The sequence below is a fragment of the Salvelinus fontinalis genome, chromosome 30, assembly GCF_029448725.1.
Source record: "Salvelinus fontinalis isolate EN_2023a chromosome 30, ASM2944872v1, whole genome shotgun sequence".
Lineage (NCBI taxonomy): Eukaryota > Metazoa > Chordata > Actinopteri > Salmoniformes > Salmonidae > Salvelinus > Salvelinus fontinalis.
Window position 1 is genome coordinate 23,966,779 of NC_074694.1, and position 26,010 is coordinate 23,992,788.

Consider the following 26,010-nt stretch of genomic DNA (forward strand, 5'->3'; position numbering starts at 1 on the left):
CCACTCCCTAGCTGATCCTATGATTTTGGTTTGAAAAGACCCAGCAGCATTAGATAATCAGTCTTTCAAACACTGGCCTCTCCATGAACACTTATATTATTGTTAGTAAGCAGATCTGGTATAAAAAATATTCAGTGTCCAGATGGCAAACTATTCCCTTTATAGTGCACTGCTTTTGGCCAGGGCTCATTGTCAAAAGTAGTACACTTTAAACAGAATAGGTTGTCATTTGGGACTCAGACATACCCTACAGTAGCTCTCCTATCATGTTTCTTTCATCTAATGGCCATAAACATGTACATTAAACTGGTATGTAAACAGCATCTGTACTCTGTAGCTAGTGAATTAGAATCTATGGCTGTATCCCAAATGGCATATAGGGTTCCATTTGGGATGCAGACAGTGTCTGTAGCCAGTGAAGGGGAAGCTAAATAATGAGTCAATATGGTGCAGCACAGCTGTGGAAAGGGAAACACTGACATTTGTAACTAAGGACGACAGCAATGCCTTGTCTGTCTAATGTACTGGATCTTCTCCTACAGTAGGCTGGGCTAAAGCATGTTGTTAAGCTTTATTTCCGTCCCAAATCATACTATCCCCCATGGAGTACACTACTTTTGAACAGGCCTAGTGCACTATCTAGGGAATAGGGGGTGTGAATGCTTAAACAAAGATGGGATCCTTAACGTTAAGAAAAATCCCTAACCGAAAAAAGTGATTTTTATGATATATTTTTTTCTTTGTTTTAACAGAAAACATATCTTTTTTTAAATGCCAGTTTAAATGTTAAGAACATTTGTCCATTTGTCACATCCCTAATAGGGTGCCATTTGGGGGACAACCTTTGTCTGCTGTTGACATTTCATCTGCATTCAGTAGTGTGAGAGGGCTGTATAGACAGAGGCAGTGAACTGCTACAGCCCTGCCTTACTGAAGCTAGTCTTGCTCATCCAGAATGCACAGGGTTGTTGTTCTGTTGTCATCAGATGAGAGAAGGAGATTAGCCATGTTTATAATCAGCATCCACCATCAATATGCTATTGTGTGGGTGGCCCACAGGTGTAACCTAGCACTCCTGAAAGAGCAGTCAGTGACAGCAGGGTGGACTCCACTGTGTAACCACCTCATTGGTCGCCGATGACCTCATCACTGGGCGCCCAAGGTGATAAAGCACAGGTGACGCTGCTGCCCTCCGAAGGTATAAAACAATCGACCTCGTCTCTCTCGGTGGAAACATGCGCTTAGTGATGCCCTCATCACTAGGCACCTGTAACCTCATCTGGCCTCATCACCGGGCAATCATGTCAACAAAGCGGCTGGAAACAGAATGGTGGCGAGATACAGTGCCTTCGGAAAGTATTCAGACCCTTTGACTTTTTCCACATTTTGTTACGTTACAGCCTTATTCTAAAATTGCTGAGAATTTTTTTAATTTAATCCATCTACACACAATACAGAAATGCCTTATTAACATAAGTATTCAGACCCTTTGCTATGAGACTCAAAATTAAATTGAGCTCAGGTGCATCCTGTTTCCATTGATCATCCTTGATGTTTCTTCAACTTGATTGGAGTCCACCTTTGGAAAATTCAATTGATTTCACCCGGCACAGCCAGAAGAGGACTGGCCACCCCTCATAGCCTGGTTCCTCTCTAGGTTTCTTCCTAGGTTTTGGCCTTTCTAGGGAGTTTTTCCTAGCCACCGTGCTTCTACACCTGCATTCTAGCTGTTTGGGGTTTTAGGCTGGGTTTCTGTACAGCACTTCGAGATATTATCTGATGTACGAAGGGCTATATAAAATAAAATTGATTGATTGATTGATTGATTGATTTGACATAATTTGGAAAGGCACACACATGTCCCACAGTTGACAGTGCATGTCAGAGCAAAAACCAAGCCATGAGGTCGAAGGAATTGTCCGTAGTGCTAAGAGAAAGGATTGTGTCGAGGCACAGATCTGGTGAAGGGTACCAAAAAATGGCTGCCGCATTGAAGGTCTCCAAGAACACATTGGCCTTCATTATTCATAAATAGAAGTAGTTTGTAACCAGCAAGACTCTTCCTAGAGCTGGATGTCTGGCCAAACGGCGCCTGGCCAAACGGAGCAATCGGGGGAGAAGGGCCTTGGTCAGGGAGGTGACCAAGAACCTGATGGTCACTCTGATAGAGCTCCAGATGTCCTCTGTGGAGATGGCAGAACCTTCCAGAAGGACAACCATCTCTGCAGCACTCCACCAATCAGGCCTTTATGGTAGAGTGGCCAGATGGAAGCCACTCCTCTGTAAAAGGCACATGACAGCATGCTTGGAGTTTGCTAAAAGGCACCTAAAGACTCTCAGACCATGAGAAACAAGATTCTCTGGTCTAATGAAACCAAGATTGCCAAGCGTCATGTCTGGAGGAAACCTGGCACCATCCCTACGGTGAAGCGTGTTGGCAGCATCATGCTGTGGGAATGTTTTTCAGCGGCAGGGACTGGGAGACTAGTCAGGATCGAGGCAAAGATGAACGGAGCAAAGTACAGAGAGATCCTTGATGAAAACCTGCTCCAGAGCGCTCAGGGCCTCAGACTGGGGCTGGAGTTGTAGTATGAATAGTTAACATAAGTATTGGTGGAATTTACAATGTTGTTTGTGCTCCGCTGGTTGCCCTTTTCTCATGGAGACGGGCAACACATCTTGCTGTTGTGACTGCACATTGTGGTTTTTCGCCTAACAGACATGGGGGTTTATCAATGTTGAATTTGTTTTCAAATTCTTTGAGGGTCTATGTGATCTGTGGGAAATACATGTCTCTAATGAGGTCATACATTTGTCAAGATGTTAGGAAGTGCAGCTCTGTCACAGTGGTCAGGTATTCTGCTATTGTGTACTCTATGTTGGGTCTAATTGTGTTGCTGTTCTGGGGCTCTGTGGGGTCTGTTTGTGAGCGGTGTCCCCGTACCAGCTGCCAGGGGGGCCCCTTTCCAGGTTAATCTCTTTGTAGATATTTCTGTATTTCGTTTTCAATAAATTAGCAAAAATGTCTAAAAACATGTTTTCACTTTGTCATCATTATGGGGTATTGTGTGTAGATGTGTGAGAGTAAAAAATATTGAATCCATTTTGAATTCGGGCTGTAACACAACAAAATGTGCAATAAGCCAAGGTGTATGAATACTTTCTGAAGGTACTGTACCTCTGTTGCCCTGGCCAGCTCACCATGTGCCTCCATTTAGTGACCTACTTTGAGTCAGCCATTGTTGTCTGGAATGTATCCACCCCTGTCCCCTCCACCACCTCTTTGGCGCCCCTTCACCTCTCCACCCCTCAACCCCCTTCTTTGCCCCCACAACTGTCATATCCACCACCAAAACCCCTTCTGTTTGTCCCTATCAGTCAAAATTGGTCTGTTGCTTCCCATCAGTCATAATGTTACTTCCCTCCAGTCATAATGGGTCTGTTGCTCCCCACCAACCATAATGGGTCTGTTGCTCCCCATCAACCATAATGAGTCTGTTGCTCCCCACCAGCCATAATGGGTATTTTGCTCCCCACCAGTCATAATGGGTCTGTTGCTCCCCACCAGTCATAATGTTGCCCCCCACCAGTCATAATGGGTCTGTTACTCCCCACCAGTCATAATGTCGCTCCCCACCAGTCATAATGTTGCTCCCCACCAGTCATAATGTTGCTCCCCACCATTCATAATGGGTCTGTTACTCCCCACCAGTCATAATGTTGCTCCCCACCAGTCATAATGGGTCTGTTGCTCCCCACCAGTCATAATGGGTCTGTTGCTCCCCACCAGTCATAATGGGTCTGTTGCTCCCCACCAGTCATAATGGGTCTGTTACTCCCCACCAGTCATAATGTCGCTCCCCACCAGTCATAATGTTGCTCCCCATCATTCATAATGGGTCTGTTGCTCCCCACTAGTCATAATGGGTCTGTTGCTCCCCACCTATAATGTTATTTTTCATGTTCCTTCAAGTTTCATGGTCCTTCGAGACGGATAGGAAACACTCATCGTGGTAACAAAGATGGACTATAACAAAGGGTCTGTTCAGTTGTCAGAATGGAACGTTCTCGTTCCAGCAGTACAGTGGGCAGTCAGTGCGTGGGTAAAACAGCTCGGGTCTAACCTCTTCCTGTGCTCTCTCCTCTTCTCTCTATTACTCCAGAAGAACATCGTAACTCTGGCTCCTCTTTTCCATCTATCTCCTCCCCTCTTCCCTCCCCTCCTCTCTTCTCTCTCTATCACTCCAGAACAACAAACAAAACTCTGCCATCTCTCCTCCCCTCTTGTCATCTCTCCCTCTCTCTCTCCAGTATCTCTACCAAAGGCACAGTGGAAATGTGAAATCTATTATTGTGTTGGCTGTTAGTGTGTCACCTCGTGTTGCATTCTGCGTTGTGTTCTGCCCTTATTTCATGTGCCATGTTGACATATTGATTAGAGGCCTTCATAGCCTTCAGGTGTTCATAGCCTGATGTGTGAACGTGTGTGTGATACGGAGCAGTCAGCTAGTCACAGTAGCATGAATGCCTTATTCTGACAACACCTGAGCACTGATAAGACTGCTGCTGGTTTCAGAGTCCCAGAAGTAGATCCTGATCCACCAACAGACCAATAATGATGACGTCTGGGTGATGATTGGTTGGTTGGTTGGTTTGTTATTTTATATATTTTTTTATTCTATTCATTGTGCATGAGTTTATCCTCTTTTGAGATAAGTTCTGAAACCGATAGTTAATGAAATACTGTGGCTCCTTCCTTCCTTGTTTGTTTGTTTGTTTGTTTATATCTGAGTGCCCTAAGATAGAAAGAACAGTAAGAGAAGAGTAGCTAGGGAGGTCTCTCCCAGGAGAAAGGAGACATCGTAGGAAACACTAGCTGATTTGGTGCAGAGGGGTTGCTTGTTCATATGATGCGCAGACATTTTAGGGTACTACACACATGTAGGCCTATGCACAGGCACCTTTCTTTCAGAATAGTTGTGTTAATAATGAGAATTAATTACAGCACACATACACATACTGTATATCGCTTGGTTGTCTTTGTATTTCTAAATTATTAATAATCTGTTATTTTTCAAAAAATGTACTAATATAAATGTTGGATCTAGAATGAGGATCTGTTTAGCAAGGATATTGGTACTGAAAGGGTTAAGGACGTCTGCCCTGCCTGAGAGAGCTGGAGGCAGGATGAGAGGGAGTTATTGCTGCTAGCAGAGAGCAGGATGAGAAAGGGGGAGGAGGGAGATAGTGCCTGTCTGCCGGTGAGTGTGTGTGTATATGCACGCGACGCGCCCCTATGTGTGTGTACATGTGCACAGCACGCCTCTGTGTGTGTGTGTGTGCTGACACCTGGTGCTTTCTTTCCTCGCTGCTTGCTCACACTGAGGAGAGCTCTCTCCTTGTCTGGGCCACGCTTTACCTCTCCTGCTCTCTGTCCCTCTTTTCCCTACCTCTTTTTCACACCTCTTTTTTCTACTCCTTCAGCATTCCTTCCTCCTCAATCTCCCTCTCTCTTTTCTTTGTTTTGGATCTTCCTTACTATGGTGCAGGATTATTTAATTGCCTGGGATGCCAAGACGTTGGACTGACAAAGGTGAGCTGGATACAGGGAACTCTGAGAGTCTGGACTGAAGGTCTGGGTGGAGAATAGGGGAGAGAATAGACTGTTTTTATTTATATTCATAGAAATAGTCTATTCAGTAGCCTGTTTTTTGTCAGTGTTTTGGACCTGTTTAGCAGATGTCTGTTTCCCTCTGTTCTCTTTTGCTGTGGCTCTGTGGTTGTTCCTGTTGTGTCACCTTGGCCCAGGTATGGGGCCTTCACACCAATCAGGTTCTGAGTCACGCCAGTTCCCTCCCCTTAGCAGTGTGTGTGTGTGTGTGTGTGTGTGTGTGTGTGTGTGTGTGTGTGTGTGTGTGTGTGTGGGGGGGGGGGGGGGGGTCTCAGCTCTGTTCTTGTGTGTTTACTGATTTTCTTCATAATAACGCAGGTTGTACATACATACTGAATGCTCATATCCCTCGTTGTTGATTGAGGGATCCTAACGTTATATCGTTGTGCTTCTATCTATGGGAGATGCATCATTGAGCAGCACCCATACTTCTCCCCCAGGATCTAGTGTTACCATGGCCATCTCTCACCCACTTTGACCATCCATGCTGTCTCTCTCAATCTCTCTCTCTCTCTTTCTTACACTATCTCACACCCTCTCTCTCTCACCTCCCTCTCTCTCTCTCCATCTCTCACCCACCCACTCAGCTCACCCTGGGATATTTCTGGAGAAGAAAAGAAGAAATATGAGAGGAGAGAGGGAAGAGAGGAAGATATAACAGGAGAGCAGGGAGCTAAATGTTCTAGCCTTTCGTGGGCTAATGAGGGTCCTCGCAACTCCATCTTTCTCCCCTCCTCCCCGTCATCCCCCCTCTGTCTATCCATCTACGCAGGTCCTATACCTTGTCTGTCAGCTACCTCCCTGTCTCCCCATCCCCCTCTCATCTCAAGTCCCCTCTCTCGCTCCCCAATCTTTCCTCATATTCACTCCATGCTGTCTCCTCCACACCCATCTTTCCAATCTGTATTCTCTTCTCGATTCCTCTCTCATCCTCCCTAGAGTCTACCTTTACGTCATGCACACCCCCACACACACAACACACCCTCCAGCTCCAGATTGCGAAAGCCTACCAGGTCTAGACAGGCATATGCTTGTGAACTGAGAAATGTAAAATATTGTCCCTTTAAATGTTGATGCTGTGGGACTTTGCCCCACACCGTCTCTCCCCCCACGTCTGCAGTAGCAGTAGCATCTTGTTGATTTTGCCAGTCGAGGAACTCTCTTTCATGTTCCCTCTTGATGTGAATGGGCTCATTGGCTGTGGAGCGCTGTGAGGTTTAAATAGGAGGAAGTGCCCTTGCTGTGTGTGCAGGTATATTATTATTGAAAGCTGAGGGTAGCAAAATACATACTGTGTAAATAAGTAGGTGCCAGAATCCTGAATACATGGGCATCAGCATTGTTCTTTATTTCACCTTACCTTAAATGGGGTCACGGGAAACAGTGACAGTTATTATGAAGATATTTACATATTATTAACTCAATGAGCGTGTACATGTGTTTTTGTGTGTGTGTATGCTATTACACTGTAACGGAAAACTGTAATTTATACAGTAATTTTGGCTATTATCTTCAGTGAAATAGTGTGAAAGCATTATACTGCAGAATACTGCAAATTATGGTGCATTGTGGGAAAATGTTGTTGGTAGGGAAATAATTGCTGTATTTGAAATGATAGTGTAATTCCACCCGACATAATACAGTACCATACGATATTTTTGGAGTGCCAAAAACTTTTTGATCACAACTGGGTACATGGTATGGTAGCCAATTTATGATTTTGCCTACATTTGAAGTGAGACATTTATTGAACTACTTCATGTTTCATTATTTGTGTCAGTTGTTTCGTGTTGTCTCATTGTTTCAGTTGTCTCATGCTTTTTGTCATGGGATACTGTCTCTTTAAGAGATCATGCAGCAGCTCATGTCCACTTTATTTGGGCTTGTGGGTTTTGTTTAACATTCTAGAACGCCAGTTGTAATTGTCACTTTTTGTCAATTGTAGTTTTGCTGTGGAGTCATACGGTGTTCTCCTTTTTGTTATCCCTGTATAAATAATTGTACTTACCTGAAGATACTTAGCTTTAAGTGACGCATGTCTACCATTTTTCCATCGTCGAAATAACACTCTAAAATTGTGAAAATTATGATAATGCCATTTTGGTGTAAGAGCTGTTTGAAAAAAATTAAATGCCTGAAATTTCAGCCTGTTCAGATGGGGTGGAGTTTTTTGCCCAGATCATGACATCACAATCTGATCTGATTATTCTGACCAAATAATTACCAGTCATCTTTTCTTTGTGTACAGTGCCTTCAGAAAGTATTCATACCCCTTGACTTATTACACATGTTGACAAAGTGAAAACATGTTTGCAAATGTATTGAAAATAAAATACATAAATATCTCATTTGCATAAGTATTCACACTCCTGAGTAAAGACATGATAGATTCACATTTGGCAGTGATTACAGCTGAGTCTTTATGGTTAAGAGCTTTGCACACCTGGACACATTCAACTTTTAAAAATTCTTCAAGCTCTGTCAAGTTGGTTGTTGATCATTGCTAGATATGTATGTTCAAGTGTTGCTATAGATTTTCAAGCTGATTTAAGTCAAAACTGTAACTAGTCCACTCAGGAACATTCAATGTCGTCTTGGTAATTAACTCCAGTGTATATTTGGCCTTGTGTTTTAGATTATTGTCATGCTGAAAGGTGAATTCGTCTCCCAGTGTCTGTTGGAAAGCAGACTGAACCATGTTTTCCTCTATGATTTTGCCTGTGCTTGGCTCTATTCCATTTATTTTATACTAAAAAACTCCCTACTGTAGTCCTTGCCGAGAACAAGCATACCCATAACATGATGCAGCCACCACCATGTTTGAAAATATGAAGAGTGGTACTCAGTGATGTGTTGGATTTGCCCTAAACATAACGCTTTGATTTCAGGATATAAATGTCATTTATTTGCCACATTTTCTGCCGTTTTACTGCATGCATGTTTTGTAATATTTTTATTTTGCACAGGCTTCCTTCTTTTCACTCTGTCATTCCTATCACAGTCATTAAACTCTGTAACTGTTTTAAAGTCACCATCGGCCTCATGGTGAAATCCCTGATTGGTTTCCTTCCTCTCGGGCAAAGTTAAGAAGGACGCCTATATCTCTGTAGTGACTGGGTGTATTGATACACCATCCAAAGTGTAATTAATAACTTCACCATGCTCAAAGGGATACTAAATGTCAGCCTTTTTTTTACCCATCTATCAATAGGTGCCCTTCTTTGTGAGGCATTGGAAAACCTCCCTGGTCTTTGTGGTTGAATCTGTGGTTGAATCTGTGTTTGAAATTCGCTGCTCGACTGAAGGACCTTACAGATACAGTGCCTTCGGAAAGTATTCAGACCCCTTCACTTTTTCCACATTTTGTTATGTTACAGCCTTATTCTAAAATGTATTAAATCTACATCAATCTACATGCAATAACCCATAATAACAAAGCGAAAACAGCTTTGTAGAATTATTTGCAAATGTATTTAAAAAAAACAACAGATACCTTATTTACATAAGGATTCAAACCCTTTGCTATGAGACTCAAAATTGAGCTCAGATGCATCTGGTTTCATTGATCATCCTTGAGATATTTCTACAACTTGATTGGAGTCCACCTGTGGTAAATTCAATTGATTTGACATGATTTGGAAAAGCACACACCTGTCTATGTAAGGTCCCACAGCTGAAAGTGCATGTCTGAACAAAAACCAAGTCATGAGGTTGAAGGATTTGTCCGTAGAGCTCCGAGACAGGACTGTGTCGAGGCAACGTTCTGGGGAAGGGTACCAAAACTTTTCTGCAGCTTTGAAGGTCCCCAAGAACAGAGTGGCCATCATTTTCAAATGGAAGACGTTTGGAACCACCTAGACTCTTACTAGAGCTGGCCGCCTGGCCAAACAGAGCAAACGGGGTAGAAGGGTCTTGGTCAGGAAGGTGACCAAGAACCCGATGGTCACTCTGAACTCCAGAGTTCCTCTGTGGAGATGGGAGGACCTTCCAGAAGTACAACTAACTCTGCAGCACTCCACCAATCAGGCCTTTATGGTAGAGTGGCCAGACTGAAGCCACTCCTCAGTAAAAGGCACATGACAGCCCACTTTGAGTTTGCCAAAAGGCACCTAAAGACTCCCAGACCATGAGAAACAAGATTCTCTGGTCTAATGAAATCAATATTGAACTCTTTGTCCTGAATTCCAAGCATCACATCTGGAGGAAACCTGGCACCATCCCTAGGGTGAAGCATGGTGGTGGCAGCATCATGCTGTGGGGAGGTTTTTCAGCGGCAGGGACTGGGAGACTAGTCAGGATCAAGGAAAAGATTAATGGAGCAAAGTACAGAGAGATCCTTGATGAAAACCTGCTCCAGATTACTCAGGACCTCATACTGGGGCGAAGGTTCACCTTCCAACAGGACAATGATCCTAAGCAAACAGCCAAGACAATGCAGGAGTGGCTTCTGGACAAGCCTCGGGACAAGTATTATTATTTGACCCTGCTGGTCATCTATGAACATTTGAACATCTTGGCCATGTTCTGTTATCATCTCCACACAGCACAGCCAGAAGAGGACTGGACACCCCTCATAGCCTGGTTCCTCTCTAGGTTTCTTCCTAGGTTCTGGCCTTTCTATGGAAATTTTCCTAGCCACTTGCTTCTACACCTGCATTGCTTGCTGTTTGGGGTTTTAGGCTGGGTTTCTGTACAGCACTCAACAAAGTACTGAGTAAAGGGTCTGAATACTTATGTAAATGTGATTTTTCAGTTTTTTATTTTTTATACATTTGCAAACGTTTCTAAAAGCCTGTTTTTGCTTTGTTATTATGGGGTATTGTGTGTAGATTGATGAGGGAAAAAAATACAATTTAATCAATTTTAGAATAAGGCTGTGACGTAACAAAATGTGGAAAAAATCAAGGGGTCTGAATACTTTCCAAAGCCACTGTTATCTGTAAGGTGCTAATTGTATGTGTGGGGTACAGAGAGGAGGTAATCATAAAAAATGTAAATAAATCATGTTTAAGACTATAATTACACACAGAGTGAGTACATGCAACTTATTGTGTGACTTATGAATCAGATCTTTACTCCTGAACTTATTTACGCTTGCCATTAAAAAAAGGTGTTAAACTCAGCTTTTCATTGTTAATTAATCTGTAAAAAATTCTAAAAACATAATTCCACTTTGACATTAAGGGGTATTGTGTGTAGGCCAGTGACACAATCTAAATGTAATCAATTGAATACTTTCTGAAGGCAGTGCATGTATCCTCCTACTTTGAAGGGGTAAGACTAGAGTCTAACCTTTATTTAACTAGGCAAGTCAGTTAAGAACAAATTCTTATTTATAATGACGGCCTACTCCGGCAAAATCTGGATGACGCTGGGCAAATTGTGCGCCGCTCTATTGGACTCCCAATCACGGCCAGATGTGATACAGCCTGGATTCGAAACAGGTACTGTAGTGACGCCTCTTGCACTACTGAGATGCAGTGCCTTAGGCTGCTGCGCCACTCGGGAGGCCAAACCTATCAGGGCTGTGTATGTAAATATATTCAAATTTGTATCAGCACGCCCACATGATCAGAATGAGCAAAAAGAGGTAAAATTATAAAAATTATATTTGCTGTTTTTCATAAAATAAATGCACACAATGATTTAGTAGGCATACAGTGATTTAAAAATACAATTAACAAGACTTTATGTGGGCTTTAACTCATTTGTGGTTATAGTGCCCCATCATTTAAAAATGTATAGGGGACAGATTTTAGTGGCAGCTATCTCTTAAACTATTAATGGTTGAGCATTTTGCCCTATAGTTGCTGCCAGTTTGGGAGCCTTTGTTAAGGCTTCTAGAAGTGCAAGTGATCTAAAACACCAAATATTAATTGATATACTGTAATGTTTTAACACATTGCCTAGCAGCCAACCTGCTTGCACCAATCCCATGTAATTATGGTAAAATACTGTAAAATACTGTAAAATTTCACCCCAATTAATTTAATTTATTCATTCATTCATTACGATTACAGTAGAATTAACTTTTTTTTTTACAGTATAATAGTCAATTACACAGTATCTTACTGTGTTATTACACAGTGCTTGCTTTTATACTGTATTAGGATTACAGTAGTTGTACTGCAATATGAAATACAGTAACTTATTTGCTACTTTTCTGCCTGTGACTGTCAAATTCACCTAAGCTAGCCCTGTCTTCCTTCCCTCGCTCCCTCTCAGGGCTAATACGTTGGGGAAGGCAGAGTGGACACATGTACGCACGCACGAACACCCGTCACTCATTCACCCTCAGATTGACTTCACAAAATGCCCTGTGCAGAGTAGAGCAGACACTCTGGATGTAGGCTTCCAGTCATATAGGCTTCCAGTCATGCCAGACAGAAAGAATGTTTACACATAAAGGAAGGAAGAATTTAAGGTAACTATATTTTTTTCTTTCTTTATTTGCTTATTTGAATTCACATTAGCTTTTGCAGAAGCAGCAGCTACTTTTCCTGGGGTAATTACCAAGTCATATCCTCTCAAATATATATCTTCTTAAATTACTGGGTAAAGTGATTGTTTTGGCAGTGGTTTACAAGCTGGCAGTCACATACTGTGTTCTCTACTTTATTTCTATTTTTTTTTTAAACAATGTTTAATTATTCAAGCCTGCTTGTTCACAGTTCACTCCTCTGCCTGCAATGGAGATGTTGCGTTTGTGTGTGTTCTTGTGTGAGGCATCTATTGCCAGTGTTGTTGAGTACAGGATGAGTGATTGTATTGTTAACGGAGGATAAGGATAAGGGAGCGTGAGGGAAGAAGGCATACTCTCTCCCCATCTTCTCTCTCTCTCTCTGTTTTCCTTTATCTCCCTCCCTCCCTCTATATTCTCCTCTCTCTCTCCTCTCTGGACTAATGGTTTCCCCCTGCCGTTTGAAAGCTCTGTACTCAGATTGGAATAGAAGAACAGACAATGACACCTTTCATATCTGACATCAGATGACGTCTCTCCTCTCGGGTAGAGTTTTTTTTTCTTCATACGGTCATTGTATTGTTACTGTACTGTTGTTGTTAGGGGACAGGTTTGTGTCACACAAATGACTGTTTATCACCATGACACAGACACTTTGATGTTATGACGCATATTAACCCAATGCTCATCCTTGATTCTCCTATTCAAAATCAATGGTTTATTTAAATGCTGTCTGTGTAGATTGATAGATTACTCACGCATTATTATTGAATGCACTGCAGTGAGACCTCTGTGCGTCCCAAATGACACCCTATTCCCTATTGTGCACTACCTTTGACCAGGGCTTATAGGGCTCTGATCAAAAGTAGTGCACTCTAAAGGGAATAGTGCGCCATTTGGGACAGGCTCTTAGTCTTCCTCTATTATGCTTTGTTTATGTCAGAATCAGGACCTTTTGCCATTTATTTACCTGGTATACAATAGTTTGTGCAGTAAACAGTAGACAGTAGAGACTGACATATGTCTCCATAGCAGGGTACTCACATCTCCTACAGTACACTGGAGGTCAGAGAGAGTCAGAGGTGACTGTGCAATGTCACTGTGCTGAGAGAAAGATGGGGAGGGAGATGGGGAATAGAGAAAAGGAGGTAGAGAGAGAGTGAAGGTGATAGGGATTTGGGTGATGGTAGCTAGCCTTGAGTGCCAGAAATGCACTTTGTAAATAAAATACACCATCATTATTATTGTTATTATGGCAGTAGAGAGTGAAATTGAAAATGAAATTGAAAAAGCTCAGTTAGCTTAGTGCTGCTTCTTTATGTATAAAATATGGATTCCAAAAAAGTCAGTCCTCCGTGGTGCTGATCAATGGAACGCCTCGAGGAAGACTAGGAGCTGTAATGTGCTCTCGCTCTCTCTCTCACTCACGCTCTTCCTCCATCTCACTCTTATTTCTGCCTGAGGAAAACCAAGGAACCAGGGACGAGTAGTCAGTCACTTCACTCGCAGGCACTACCTCCATATTCTTTCAGTGTTATGTATAGCGGTGTTTTGAGTGTCTTTGTATAATATAAGGCCACTAGTACCTCAGGCTGCTGGTTGGTTATGTGTCTCTCTGGTGAAGCCCACCCACTCAATACTGCGACAGACCTTTTTTTAGAGTAACAGAGTGTGCCTCTCTTTATCTCTTTCTCTCTCATCTTTTTCTCCTCTCTCTCTCTCTCTCTCATCTTTTTCTCCTCTCTCTCTCTCTCTCTCTCTCATTCTCTCTCTCTCTCTCTCTCTCTCTCTCTCTCTCTCTCTCTCTCTCTCTCTCTGTCTCTCTCTATACTTCCTGTTCCACTAACAACACCTTCCAGGACCCTGTAGAGAGGTAGAGATGGCGGCCAGCGCCTGACGCAGATCAGGCCCTCTCATGCGTCACCGTCCATGGCCTTTGTACTGCCTAGCTAATTGTACGGTACAGCCACCCTGCCTCACAGAGAGGGATGAGTGTATTATGAGGACATGAAAGGAATCAGCAGAATGGTCTGATTGAGGGCAATTCCATGGCAATGGAATTAGGCTGAGACTCAGATTTTTCACTTTAAAATGTATACCGAACAAGAACCATTGATTTCAAAGTTTAACAAACCAGAGAACTCTATGCACAAGGACAAATTTCCACAGATTTTACAAAACACATTTACAGGAAGAACTATGCAGATGTACAGTTTTTCCAGGAAATTCAATACTGCGTAAATTGTTCAAATTGTTCACCCGCTGCTCCGAGTGGCGCAGTGGTCTAAGGCACTGCATCTCAGTGCTGGAGGTGTCACTACAGACCCTGGTTCGATCCCGGGCTGTCTCACACCTGGTCGTGATCGGGAGTCCCATAGGGCGGCACACAATTGGCCCAGCGTTGTCCGTGTTAGGGGAGTGTTTGGCCGGGGTAGGCCGTCATTGTAAAATAATAATTTGTTCTTAACAGACTTGCCTAGTTAAATACAGGTCAAATATAACAATATGCATATACAATGAGTGTACAAAACATTAGGAACACCCGCTCTTTCCATTACATAGACTGACCAGGTGAAAACTATGTTCCCTTATTAAATCCACTTCAATCAGTGTAGATGAAGGGAAGGAGACAGGGTAAAGGGGGATGTTTAAGCCTTGAGACGATTGAGACGTGGATTGTGTCTGTGTGCCATTCAGAGGGGGAATGGGGAAGACAAATGATTTAAGTGCCTTTGAACAGGGTATGGTAGTAGGTGCCAGGCGCACCGATTTGAGTGTGTCAAGAACTGCAACGCTGCTGGGGTTTTCATACTCAACAGTTTCCCGTGTGTATCTAGAATGGTCCACCACACAAAAGACATCCAGCCAACTTAACACAACTGTGGGAAGCATTGGAGTCAACATGGGCCAACATTCTTGTGGAACGCTTTCGACAGCTTTGTATTCCATGCCCCGATGAATTGAGGCTGTTTTGAGGGCAAAAGGTGGGATGCAACTACATTTTAGGAAGTGTTAATTAAAAAAAAAAAAAAAAAAATCTTTTACCTTTATTTATACAGGTTTTTTCTCATTGATAATATCTCTTTTCCAAGAGAGACCTGGTCCAATAGCAGCAGGGGGAACAACGTTTCAGACAAAACAACTTACATACACTAACACAATATTAAACAAAACTATAAACACACATACAGTACAACAATTACATATTGCATTAAAAACACAAACATCTTGACTAAAAACAGCTGGCCTAAAAACAATTACACTCTTCTATGATATATACATCGATCAAGTGTTTAAACTTCACCAACGAAACTAGATCATCACATTTTAAAATGTTCAGGAGAGAATTCCAGGACCACGGAGCTGAGTAACTAAAACTATTTCTACCATGACCTGTTCTAATTTTTGGTACTGTTAGAAGCAAATCAGAATGCGACCGTAATTGATATTTATTTACTGACCTGACTAAAAAAGAACAGAGATAAAATGGCATTTTACCCAATATGGCCTTATAAATCAGTGTATACCAGTATTTAAGCCTACGCAAGGTCAGTGACGACCAGCCAACAGCGCTGTAGAGATCACAATGATGTGTTAGATGTTTCTGATTTGTAATGAACCCGAGGGCTACTTGATATACTGAATCAAGTGCTCTCAGGATAGTGGCTGAGGCCTGCATATATATAACATCACTAAAATCTAAAACCGACAGTAATGTACATCGTACCAGCTCCTTCCTGGCCTCAAAAGAAAAACAAGCCTTATGCCGGTAATAAAATCCTATTTTCAGCTTGAGCTTCCTTATCAAGTTCTCTACATGCACAGTGAAGCTCAGCTTATCATCAACCCACACACCCAAATATTTGTACACTTTAACTTGCTCTATATTATGTCTAGCCAATGTAGCAATGACATGATTTGTAACATGCCTGGCATTTGAAAATACCATGCATTTTGTTTTACCCGAATTTAGAATCAGCTTTAAATCATACAGATTCTGTTGTATGATGTTAAATGCTCTTTGGGCATTTTCAAAAGCTAAAGATAAATTACTACCACTTGAATAAAGAACAGTATCATCTGCATAAAAATGAACCTACGCTGTTTCAATAAGATCCCCAATGTTGTTGATATACAAAATGAACAACAGTGGGCCCAAAATAGAACCTTGTGGAACACCTGAGCACACCTCTATGGACTCAGATTTACAGCCATCCGCCATTACACATTGTGTACGATTTGATAGGTAATTTATAAACCAATCTAGAGCATGACAAATAATTCCACAACATTTTAACCTTTGCACTAACACAGCATGGTCCACGGTGTCAAAAGCCTTCGACAAATCAATAAAAACAGACACACAATGTAACTTCTTATCAAGAGCACAGTGGATGTCATTTAAAACCTTCAATGTTGCTGAAACAGTGCTGTGGCCAGACCTATAACCGGATTGCATTCCATTTAAGATGTTGTTTTCTTGGAAGTAGGTCTTTACCTGCCTACTAACTAAGGACTCCAGTACCTTTGACAGTACAGACAATTTTGATATGGGTCCATAGTTGTCAAGTAGCGAAGGATCTCCACCTTTCAGGAGAGGCAGTACAAAAGCAGATTTCCATAACTTGGGGATTTCCTTTATATCAAGCGTAAGGTTAAAAATACATGTTAAGGGGGGAGCAATGATGTCTGCGGCTAGGTGTAGGAGGCGGGGTCTAGTTCATCAGGGCCAGGGGATTTTTTTAAATCAATTTCTTTCAGGGCTTTACACACTTCTGAAACAGAGAAGGATGAAAAGGAGAACCTGGTAAAGGAGTGCACAGGGGTGTCAGGTAAATTTATAGGGGGCTCAATTATACCTTTGACCTTTTCAAATAAACTGCCTGCATCTAAAAAATGCTTATTCAAGGCTTTCAGAATGGAGGTTCTCTCAGTTACAATCTGTGTGTCGACCAACAATTGTTTAGGAAGCTGTGTATCTTTTCTGCACTCCAAACCTTTCACTACTTGCCAAAATTTGGATGGATTATATACATTTTGTGAAGTAGATTTCAGGTAGTGGTCTGCTTTCAATTCTCATAATGTTTTGTACACTCAGTATAGTTGTATGGTTTGTTAAAGTTTGAAATCAATGTTTTTTGTTTGGCATACATTTTAAGGTGAAGAATCTGAGTCTCAGTGTAATTCCTTTACCATGGAATTTCCCTTGATGCTGGTTTAAGCTATGTTTGTGATTTTGTAACATTTTAACTGCTTTTGTTAACCTGGCTGTGTATAGTGGAGTATGTTGTTTATGCTGTGCTGCAGCACCTGAAGCGTATGATTAAATGAATTCCAAGTATGGTTCCCCTTGTTGTGTTGTCTGTTCACTACTGTAGAACATCTACTGAAAAAAGGTCATACCTGGGAGGGCTCAGGGGGTGAGAAGGGAAGCAGAAGCTAAAATGAATTACATAACATTATATTATGATAGCCGCAAGCTCAGCAGAATATGAGATAACATTGAAACAAATTAACCTATATTGTAGTCTGCATTGTTTGGATGTACTGTACTCTTTTACCCTTTTATTGAAAACCTGAGGCATCGACTGCAAATTGGAAAACGCCAGTGATTCGAAAGTTTGCGCGTTGGCTAAATAAACATGTACTGTAGCTAGAAACATAACTAAAGCTGTCATTCCATCAAGGGTTTGTGGAAATTGCATTCTATATCTCAGGGCCAGCCCAACAAATAAGCGACATATGCGGACACTGAGGGCCCTCCTCTTTTTTTCTGTGAGTGTGTGGGGGGTGGGGGGGGGGTCATTCAGTTGCCATCTCAATTTACTGCTGAGAGTTAAAATACAAAAGGTGCAATTTCGAAATTTGGTTGTACCTCAGCAGTTTTCTTCTTGTTCTGTCAGTCATTGACAGTCCCTCAATTAGCCCACGAAGCTAACATCGGGCCTCCATTGATTTTGTTAGTCTCATTCAGATACCATATGAACATGACATAGGTCATGGAAAAATGTGTAGGAAATTCGCTTTTAAGCTGAAAAATGTTCTCTCCACCCTTGGCCAAATGTGTGGAATTGCAGGTCATTTGCTTTAAAACTGCAAAATGTTATCTCTCCACCATAATCTGGGTAACCCCATGGCAAAATGAGTAGAGGTACAATGGGCATAATTTCACCCCTCCATTTCCTGGTTGCTAAAATTTGAATGGTTCGCCTAATTTCAGTTTATATGAAAAAAAGTGCATTCAGAAAGTATTTTCCCACATTTTGTTACGTTACAGCCTTATTCTAAAATGTGTTAAATAGTTTTTCCCCTCATCAGTCTACACACAATAGCTCATAAGGACAAAGCAAAAACAGGTTTTTAGAAATTTGTACAAATTTATAAAAAATAACACATTTACATAAGTATTCAGACCCTTTACTCAGTACTTTGTTGAAGCACATTTGGTAGTGATTACAGCCTCGAATCTTCTTGGGTATGACGCTACAAGCTTGGCACACCTGTATTTGGGGAGTTTCTCCCATTCTTCTCTGCAGATCCTCTCAAGCTCAGTCAGGTTGGATTGGGAGTGTCACTGCAGTCTCTCCAGTTGTTCGATCAGATTCAAGTCCTGGCTCTGGCTGGGCAACTCAAGGACATTCAGAGACTTGTCCCGAAGCCACTCCTGCATTGTCTTGGCTGTGTGCTTAGGGTTGTTATCCTGTTGGAAGGTGAACCTTCGGACCAGTCTGAGGTCCTGAGTGCTCTGGAGCAGGTTTTCATCAAGAATCTTTCTGTACTTTCCTCTGTTCATCTTTGCCTCGATCCTGACTAGTCTCCCAGTCCCTACCATTGAAAAACATCCCCACAGCATGATGCTGCCATCACCATGCGTCACCGTAGAGATGGTGGCAGGTTTACTCCAGACGTGATACTTGGCATTCAGGCCAAAGAGTTCAATCTGCGTTTCATCTGACCAGAGAATCTTGTTTCTCATTGTCTGAGAGTCCGTTAGGTGCCATTTGGCAAACTCCAAGCGGGCTGTCGTACTTTTTACTGTGGAGTGGCTTCCGTCTGGACCCTCTACCATAACGGCCTGATTTGTGGAATGTTGCAGAGATGGTTGTCCTTCTGGAAGGTTCTCCCATCTCCACAGAGGAACTCTGCATCTCTGTCAGAGGGACCATCGGGTTCTTGGTCACCTCCCTGACCAAGGCCCGTCTCCCCCGATTGCTCAGTTTGGCCGGGCGGCCAGCTCTAGGAAGAGTCTTGGTAGTTCCAAACGTCTTCCATTTAAGAATGATGGAGGCCACTGTGTTCTTGGGGACCTTCAATGCTGCAGAAATGTTTTGGTGCCCTTCCCCAGATCTGTGCCTCAACACAATCCTGTCTCTGAACTCTACGGACAATTCCTTTGACCTCATGGCTTGGTTTTTGCTCAGGCATGCACTTTCAACTGTGGGACCTTATGTAGACACGTGTGTGCTTTTCCAAATCATGCCCAATCAATTGAATTTACCACCGATGGACTCCAATCAAGTTGTAGAATCATCTCAAGGATGATCAATGAAACAGGATGCACCTGAGCTCGATTTCGAGAACCATGTTTTCACTGTGTCATTATGGGTATTGTGTGTAGATTGATGAGGAATATTTTTTATTTCATCCATTTTAGAACAAGGCTGTAATGTAACAAAGTGTAAAAAAGTCAAGGGGTCTGAATACTTTCCGAATGCACAGTATAGTGTAGAAAATCATTGTAACATCTAAAATGCTGTGAAATGTCTTTTTAAATATCCCAAAATATAATATTTTGAGCTGTTTGAAGCTGGTGTACAAAACCGAGAAGTAAAAAGAACAAAAGCAAAACTTAAGAATGTGATGCATAGAAATAGAGCACAGACCAGATCTGAAACTTTTCAGACTTGGTTTCAATGAGAATGACAGATCTATAACTCGCATTTCTATGTGAATTCTGTCAGCCTACCAGAAAAGCTACATACTGCACCTTTAAATTGGCTTTCAAACTGCAAATGTTCTCTCCAACCCATGGTAAAATGGGTACAATTGCAAAGAATTTGCTTTAAATCTGCAACATTTTCTCCACGCACACACCTGGGTGTTAGCCGTCCTTCCATCAGCCGTCCCTCTATCTTGTCACACCTGCATTATGCTGCTGTGTCTCCCTGGGGGATTAATCCCTCTATATCCCTCCTTCCCTCTTTTCCTAGTGGAAGTAGCTAGTCCAACTGGCTCAGCACTCAGGTCCTTTCTCAAGGTAACATTACCTAAGAGCTGACAGCATTGTCTTTGGCCTGTCAGGCTGGATAATACAGAGGGTGACAAACTGCCTCGCCTTCCCTTGCCTCACACACACACACACACACACACACACACGCACATGCACACGCACACGCACACACAATGGCCCTGGTCAAAAGTAGTGCACTATAAAGAGAATAGTTTGCCATTTCAGATGCACCCCGGCTAGTTAGAGCAACAATGGTACACTCTTAGAGAAAAAAGGTGGGCTGTATAACCTAGAAGGGTTCTTCGGCTGTCCCCATAGGAGAACCCTTTGAAGAACCCCTTTTTGGTTCCAGGTAGAACCCTTTCTACAGAGGGTTCTACCTGGAGCCAAAAAGGATTCTCCCATGGGGACAGCTGAATAACCGTTTTGGCCTAATACAATTCAGCTCGGTCCGTGCAGTTAATTCAGAGTGCTGAGGCTATAGAGCCTTGTATGGCTGCAGAGGGATACTGACTCACTGATTGAAATGCTATGTGCTGGCCCTTGAGTGAAAGACTGGCCGGTCACTGACAAAGTCTGCAGCATGATCATTCTCCGTGGCCACAGGATGACACATCAAAGAGGACTGTACTGTACCAGAGCAACTTCACCCGATGCTTTGTAACGGTAATTCATGCTTTTAGAGTGAAAGACTGTCTCCCAAACATATGAAGTTCAATGAAGTCTCTTGGTGCACTAACTAATGACTGCTGTTATCTACCCACACAGTGAACCCAGAGAGCTACAGAGCTAGCTGAACCTCTTTGTGAGGATGGTGTCACCCTGACTTTTCTAAAGGGAGGCAGAGCAGAGGAGCAGTGGAGGCTGCTCAGGGGAGGACGACTCATAATAATGGTTGGAACGGACCAAAGGGATTGGCATCAAACACATGGAAACCATGTATTTGATGTCATTCCGCTCCAGCCATTACCACGAACCCGTCCTCCCCAATTAAGGTGCCACCAACCTCCTGTGCAGAGGAGAGTGTTCCAGACAGACACTGTTAGAATGAGGCATTCTCTTTGACGCACTCTGGCATTTAAAACCTGGGAAATAATTGACCACTTAAACTGTCTGGGGTCTGCCATAAGACCATTTTCTGACAGAACACAACCCTCCGTGTACATCCTAAATGTGACAGAATTTTTTTACATATATATTTTTAAATATACGACATGGGATAACTTGGAGGTTATTGTGATTATTATGGAGAGATTATTCTGTGATGGGCTTATATTTCAGTAGAGGCTGGCTAAGACATTTTGACAGTTGTAGTCTGCTGACTTGAGCAGTTGACAGATGATCTACAGTTGAAGTCTGAAGATTACATACACCTTCGCCAAATACATTTAAACTCAGTTTTTCACAATTCCTGACATTTAATCCTAGTACAAATTCCTTGTTTTAGGTCAGTTAGGATCACCACTTTATTTTAAGAATGTGAAATGTCAGAATAATAGTAGAGAGAAAGATTTATTTCAGCTTTTATTTATTTCATCATATTCCCAGTGGGTCAGAAGTTTACATAGACTCAATAAGTATTTGGTCCCATTGCCTTTAAATTATTTAACTTGGGTCAAACTTCCGCAAGCTTCCCACAATAAGTTGGGTGAATTTTGGCACATTGCTCCTGACAGAGCTGGTGTAACTGAATCAGGTTTGTTGGCCTCCTTGCTCGCGCACACTTTTTCAGTTCTGCCCACAAATGTTCTATAGGCTTGAGGTCAGGGCTTTGTGATGGCCACTCCAATACATTGACTTTGTTGTCCTTAAGTCATTTTGCCACAACTTTGAAAGTATGATTGGGGTCATTGTCCATTTGCGACCAAGCTTTAACTTCCTGACTGATGTCTTGAGATGTTGCTTCAATATACCCATAATTTTCCTCCCTCATGATGCCATTTTGTGAAGTGCACCAGTCCCTCCAGCAGCAAAGCACCCCCACAACACAACACCCGTGCTTCACGGTTAGGATGGTGTTTTTCGGCTTGCAAGCGTCCCTATTTTTCCTCCAAACATAACCATGGTCATTATAGCCAAACAATTCTATTTTTGTTTCATCAGACCAGAGAACATTTCTCCAAAAAGTACGATCTTTGTCCCCATGTGCAGTTGCAAACCGTAGTCTGGCTTTTTTATGGCGGTTTTGCAGCAGTGGCATCTTCCTTGCTGAGCTGCCTTTCAGGTTATGTCGACATAGGACTTGTTTTACTGTGAATATAGATACTTTTGTACCTGTTTCCTCCAGCATTTTCACAAGGTTTTTTTCTGAGGTCTTGATTGATTTCTTTTGATTTTCCCATGATGTCAAGCAAAGAGGCACTGAGTTTGAAGGTAGGCCTTGAAATACATCCACAGGTACACCTCCAATTGACTCTAATGATGTCAATTAGCCTATCAGAAGCTTCTAAAGCCATGACATCATTTATTGGCATTTTCCAAGCTGTTTAAAGGCAAATTAAACTTAGTGTATGTAAACCTCTGACCCACTGGACTTGTGATACAGTGAATTATAAGTGAAATAATCTGTCTGTAAACAATTGTTGGAAAAATTACTTGTATCAAGTCATAACCGACTTGCCAAAACTATAGTTTGCTAACAAGACATTTATGGAGTGGTTGAAAAACGAGTTTTAATGATTCTAACCTACAGTGGGGCAAAAAAGTATTTAGTCAGCCACCAATTGTGCAAGTTCTCCCACTTAAAAAAGATGAGAGAGGCCTGTAATCTTCATCATAGGTACACTTATCACAGACAAAATGAGAAAAAAAAATCCAGAAAATCACATTGTACTATTTTTAATGAATTTATTTGCAAATTATGGTGGAAAAAAAGTATTTGGTCAATGACAAAAGTTTCTCAATACTTTGTTATATACCCTTTGTTGGCAATGACAGAGGTCAAACGTTTTCTGTAAGTCTTCACAAGGTTTTCACACACTGTTGCTGGTATTTTGGCCCATTCCTCCATGCAGATCTCCTCTAGAGCAGTGATGTTTTGGGGCTGTTGCTGGGCAACACAGACTTTCAACTCCCTCCAAAGATTTTCTATGGGGTTGAGATCTGGAGACTGGCTAGGCCACTCCAGGACCTTGAAATGCTAGGTAAATACTTATTTTCCATCATAATTTGCAAATTAATTAATTAAAAAATCCTACAATGTGATTTTCTGGATTTTCTTTTCTCATTTTGTCTGTCATAGTTGAAGTGTACATATGATGAAAATTACAGGCCTCTCTCATCTTTTTAAGCGGGAGAACTTGCACAATTGGTGGCTGACTAAATACTTTTTTGCCCCACTGTAAGTGTAGGTGAACTTCCAACTTTAACTGTACGCTTAGCTGAAGCTGTAGATTGCTAGAGCAGGAGACATGGCCTCTATCTGCCTGTCCGACTCTGGTTAGAATGAGAAGATGCATCTCTTCAGTCTAGTCTAGGCCCCTCCGCTTTCCTGTTCCTAGTGTAATGATCCATTGATCTGTGTGGATAGCAGCAGTGTGTATTCTGACTGAACTCTGGTGACAACAGAGGAATCTAGCAGTAGAGAATATAGTAGAACGTCTGTTCCCAACCCATCCACAATCTGTCTGGCTGGTCTCTGATAAGACACCTGTTCACAATGCAAAATGTTTGATCTAGTTTGAAGTTTTTCCATTTCTAGGCCCATTGACTTAGGTCAGATAGTACGACATTTGATTGAGGGATTAGCGTTGGGTAGTGTCACCTGACGTCACACAATCTCTCCAGCCCCAATAGATTTCACTCTATTGATTTACTATGATTTCATCGTGACTCTTTTTAGTTTTGTTGTTTCAAGGATAACACATTTGGATATAATAGTGTGATGCTTTCAGCAATGCTGTGTAGACTGAAACAACCAAACAAAAAATAGTCTACACAGCATTACTGAAAACATCACATTATATCCACGTGTTATTCTTAAAACAACTAAACTAAAAATAAAGATAGCAGAATAGACTTTTGTCAAAGTGGTGAGGGTGGTGTTGGCAGTTAGGAACCAGGGTAACAGAATGAGACGGTGTCAACCTCTCACTACCCCAGTTCTCACACTAACACACTCCGGCCCTCTGGGTAATTTTATCAGTCTATCGACAAGCTAGATCTTTCCACCAGCAGCCCAATCTATCCTGTATGGGCACAACAGCACACTGTGCACAGATGTACAGTATCTGTGTTTGTGGGTTTATGATTGGGAGAAATACACAAGTGTTTGTTTGGGTGAATACACACACACAGGACCCTTTGATGGTAACACATTTGGTGCGTCCGCCATTGCCAGAGTACACAACCCTTAGCAATAAAGACTCACACCGCTTTGTACTTCGGTGGCAAGCCAAGATCTACTACAGACAGAGAGGAAATCCATTGTCTTAGATAACTTTCAAACAACGGCTTGGTATATAAATGGGCTGACTTAATACCAGTGGAATGTGTGATTTAGGAATAAATCATGATATGCCACAAAGCCCCTTGCAGTGTTAGGCTGCATCCCAAATGTCACCCTATTCACTGTTTAGTGCACTACTTTTAACCAGGGCCCATACGGCTCTGATCAAAAATAGTGCCCTATATAGGGGATAAGGTGACATGCAGTCTTAGTTGTACTGTAGATCACTGTAGCCTAAGATAGGGACTCGGCCTTGTCAAACAGACCCTGTAGTGGAGAGGCAAAGCGGGCGCTGGCCCATCGACCCCCTTATCCAGCCCTGCTCCATCCACTGTGGTTAATCCACACTTTACACTCATCATTTGCTGCTGCTACTCTGTTCTTTATTTTACTCTTATTATTATCTATCCGGATGCCTAGTCACTTTACCCTGCCTTTATGTACATATCTACCTCAAATACCTCATACCCCTGCACATTGATCTGGCACTGGTACTCCTGTATATAGCTCCATTCTTGAGTATTTTATTCCTCTTTTGTTACCATTTTTATTTTTAAACACTTCATTGTTGAGAAGGGTTCGTGTAGCAAGCATTTCACTGTAAAAAATATACACCAGTTGTATTCGGCGCATCCTCAGTCCTCTGGGCCCACAGTAATTGATCCTCATATAATTAGCCAACTTTCAGAAAACGCCTACTGTACTGTAGTGTACTGTACCACCAGTCCTATCTCTCACTCATCCAGAGGGAATAGCTCTGGATCACCACTCCTCTCAGTATTGTAACAGTTCTCTCATGGGCTGGCCCTGGGCTTTGGACTAGGGCCTGGTTGGTGTCTTCAGTCTACATCCCAACCCACCTTGATGAAGAAGAATTGGGTGTACTTTGCCAGTTTGCGGGATCGTCTGGGTCCCTGGAGGAGGGGTGTGGAGGGGCTGTGTGTCAGTAGTCTCCTGGGGGTCCTGAGGTCCCAGTCTTGGCTGGTGGAGGATGAGGTGGCCTACCTGGAATGCCAGCCGCACTGCCGCACTCATTCTCTCTCCTTTTCCTGGCATCCCCACGCTCACACTCTCTCCTCTTTGTCTCACTCCTCATCTGCAGATGGAGGGAGTGAGGACCTGCCAGAACCCCGATCGCCCAGTGTAGAGCACCACCACACCGGTCAAGGTAGGTAGTTACACTACTGGGTGTACTCTATTCT

General features: G+C 42.4%; 1 protein-coding gene across 8 annotated transcripts in view; it reads left to right on the plus strand.

Annotated features, from left to right (window-relative positions):
* tanc2b (tetratricopeptide repeat, ankyrin repeat and coiled-coil containing 2b) overlaps positions 1 to 26,010 on the plus strand; it is a 252,008-nt gene that overhangs the window by 84,991 nt on the left and 141,007 nt on the right. For 4 of the 8 annotated variants that reach the window (XM_055890105.1, XM_055890110.1, XM_055890107.1 and 1 more), the window contains exon 3: positions 25,911 to 25,976. In XM_055890105.1, coding sequence (XP_055746080.1) covers positions 25,911 to 25,976 — 66 coding nt within the window. Of the gene's footprint in view, positions 1 to 5,363; positions 5,594 to 11,995; positions 12,096 to 12,525; positions 12,678 to 25,910; positions 25,977 to 26,010 lie in introns of those variants that run through there. The other 4 variants (XM_055890112.1, XM_055890111.1, XM_055890108.1 and 1 more) reach the window with 3 other exon arrangements.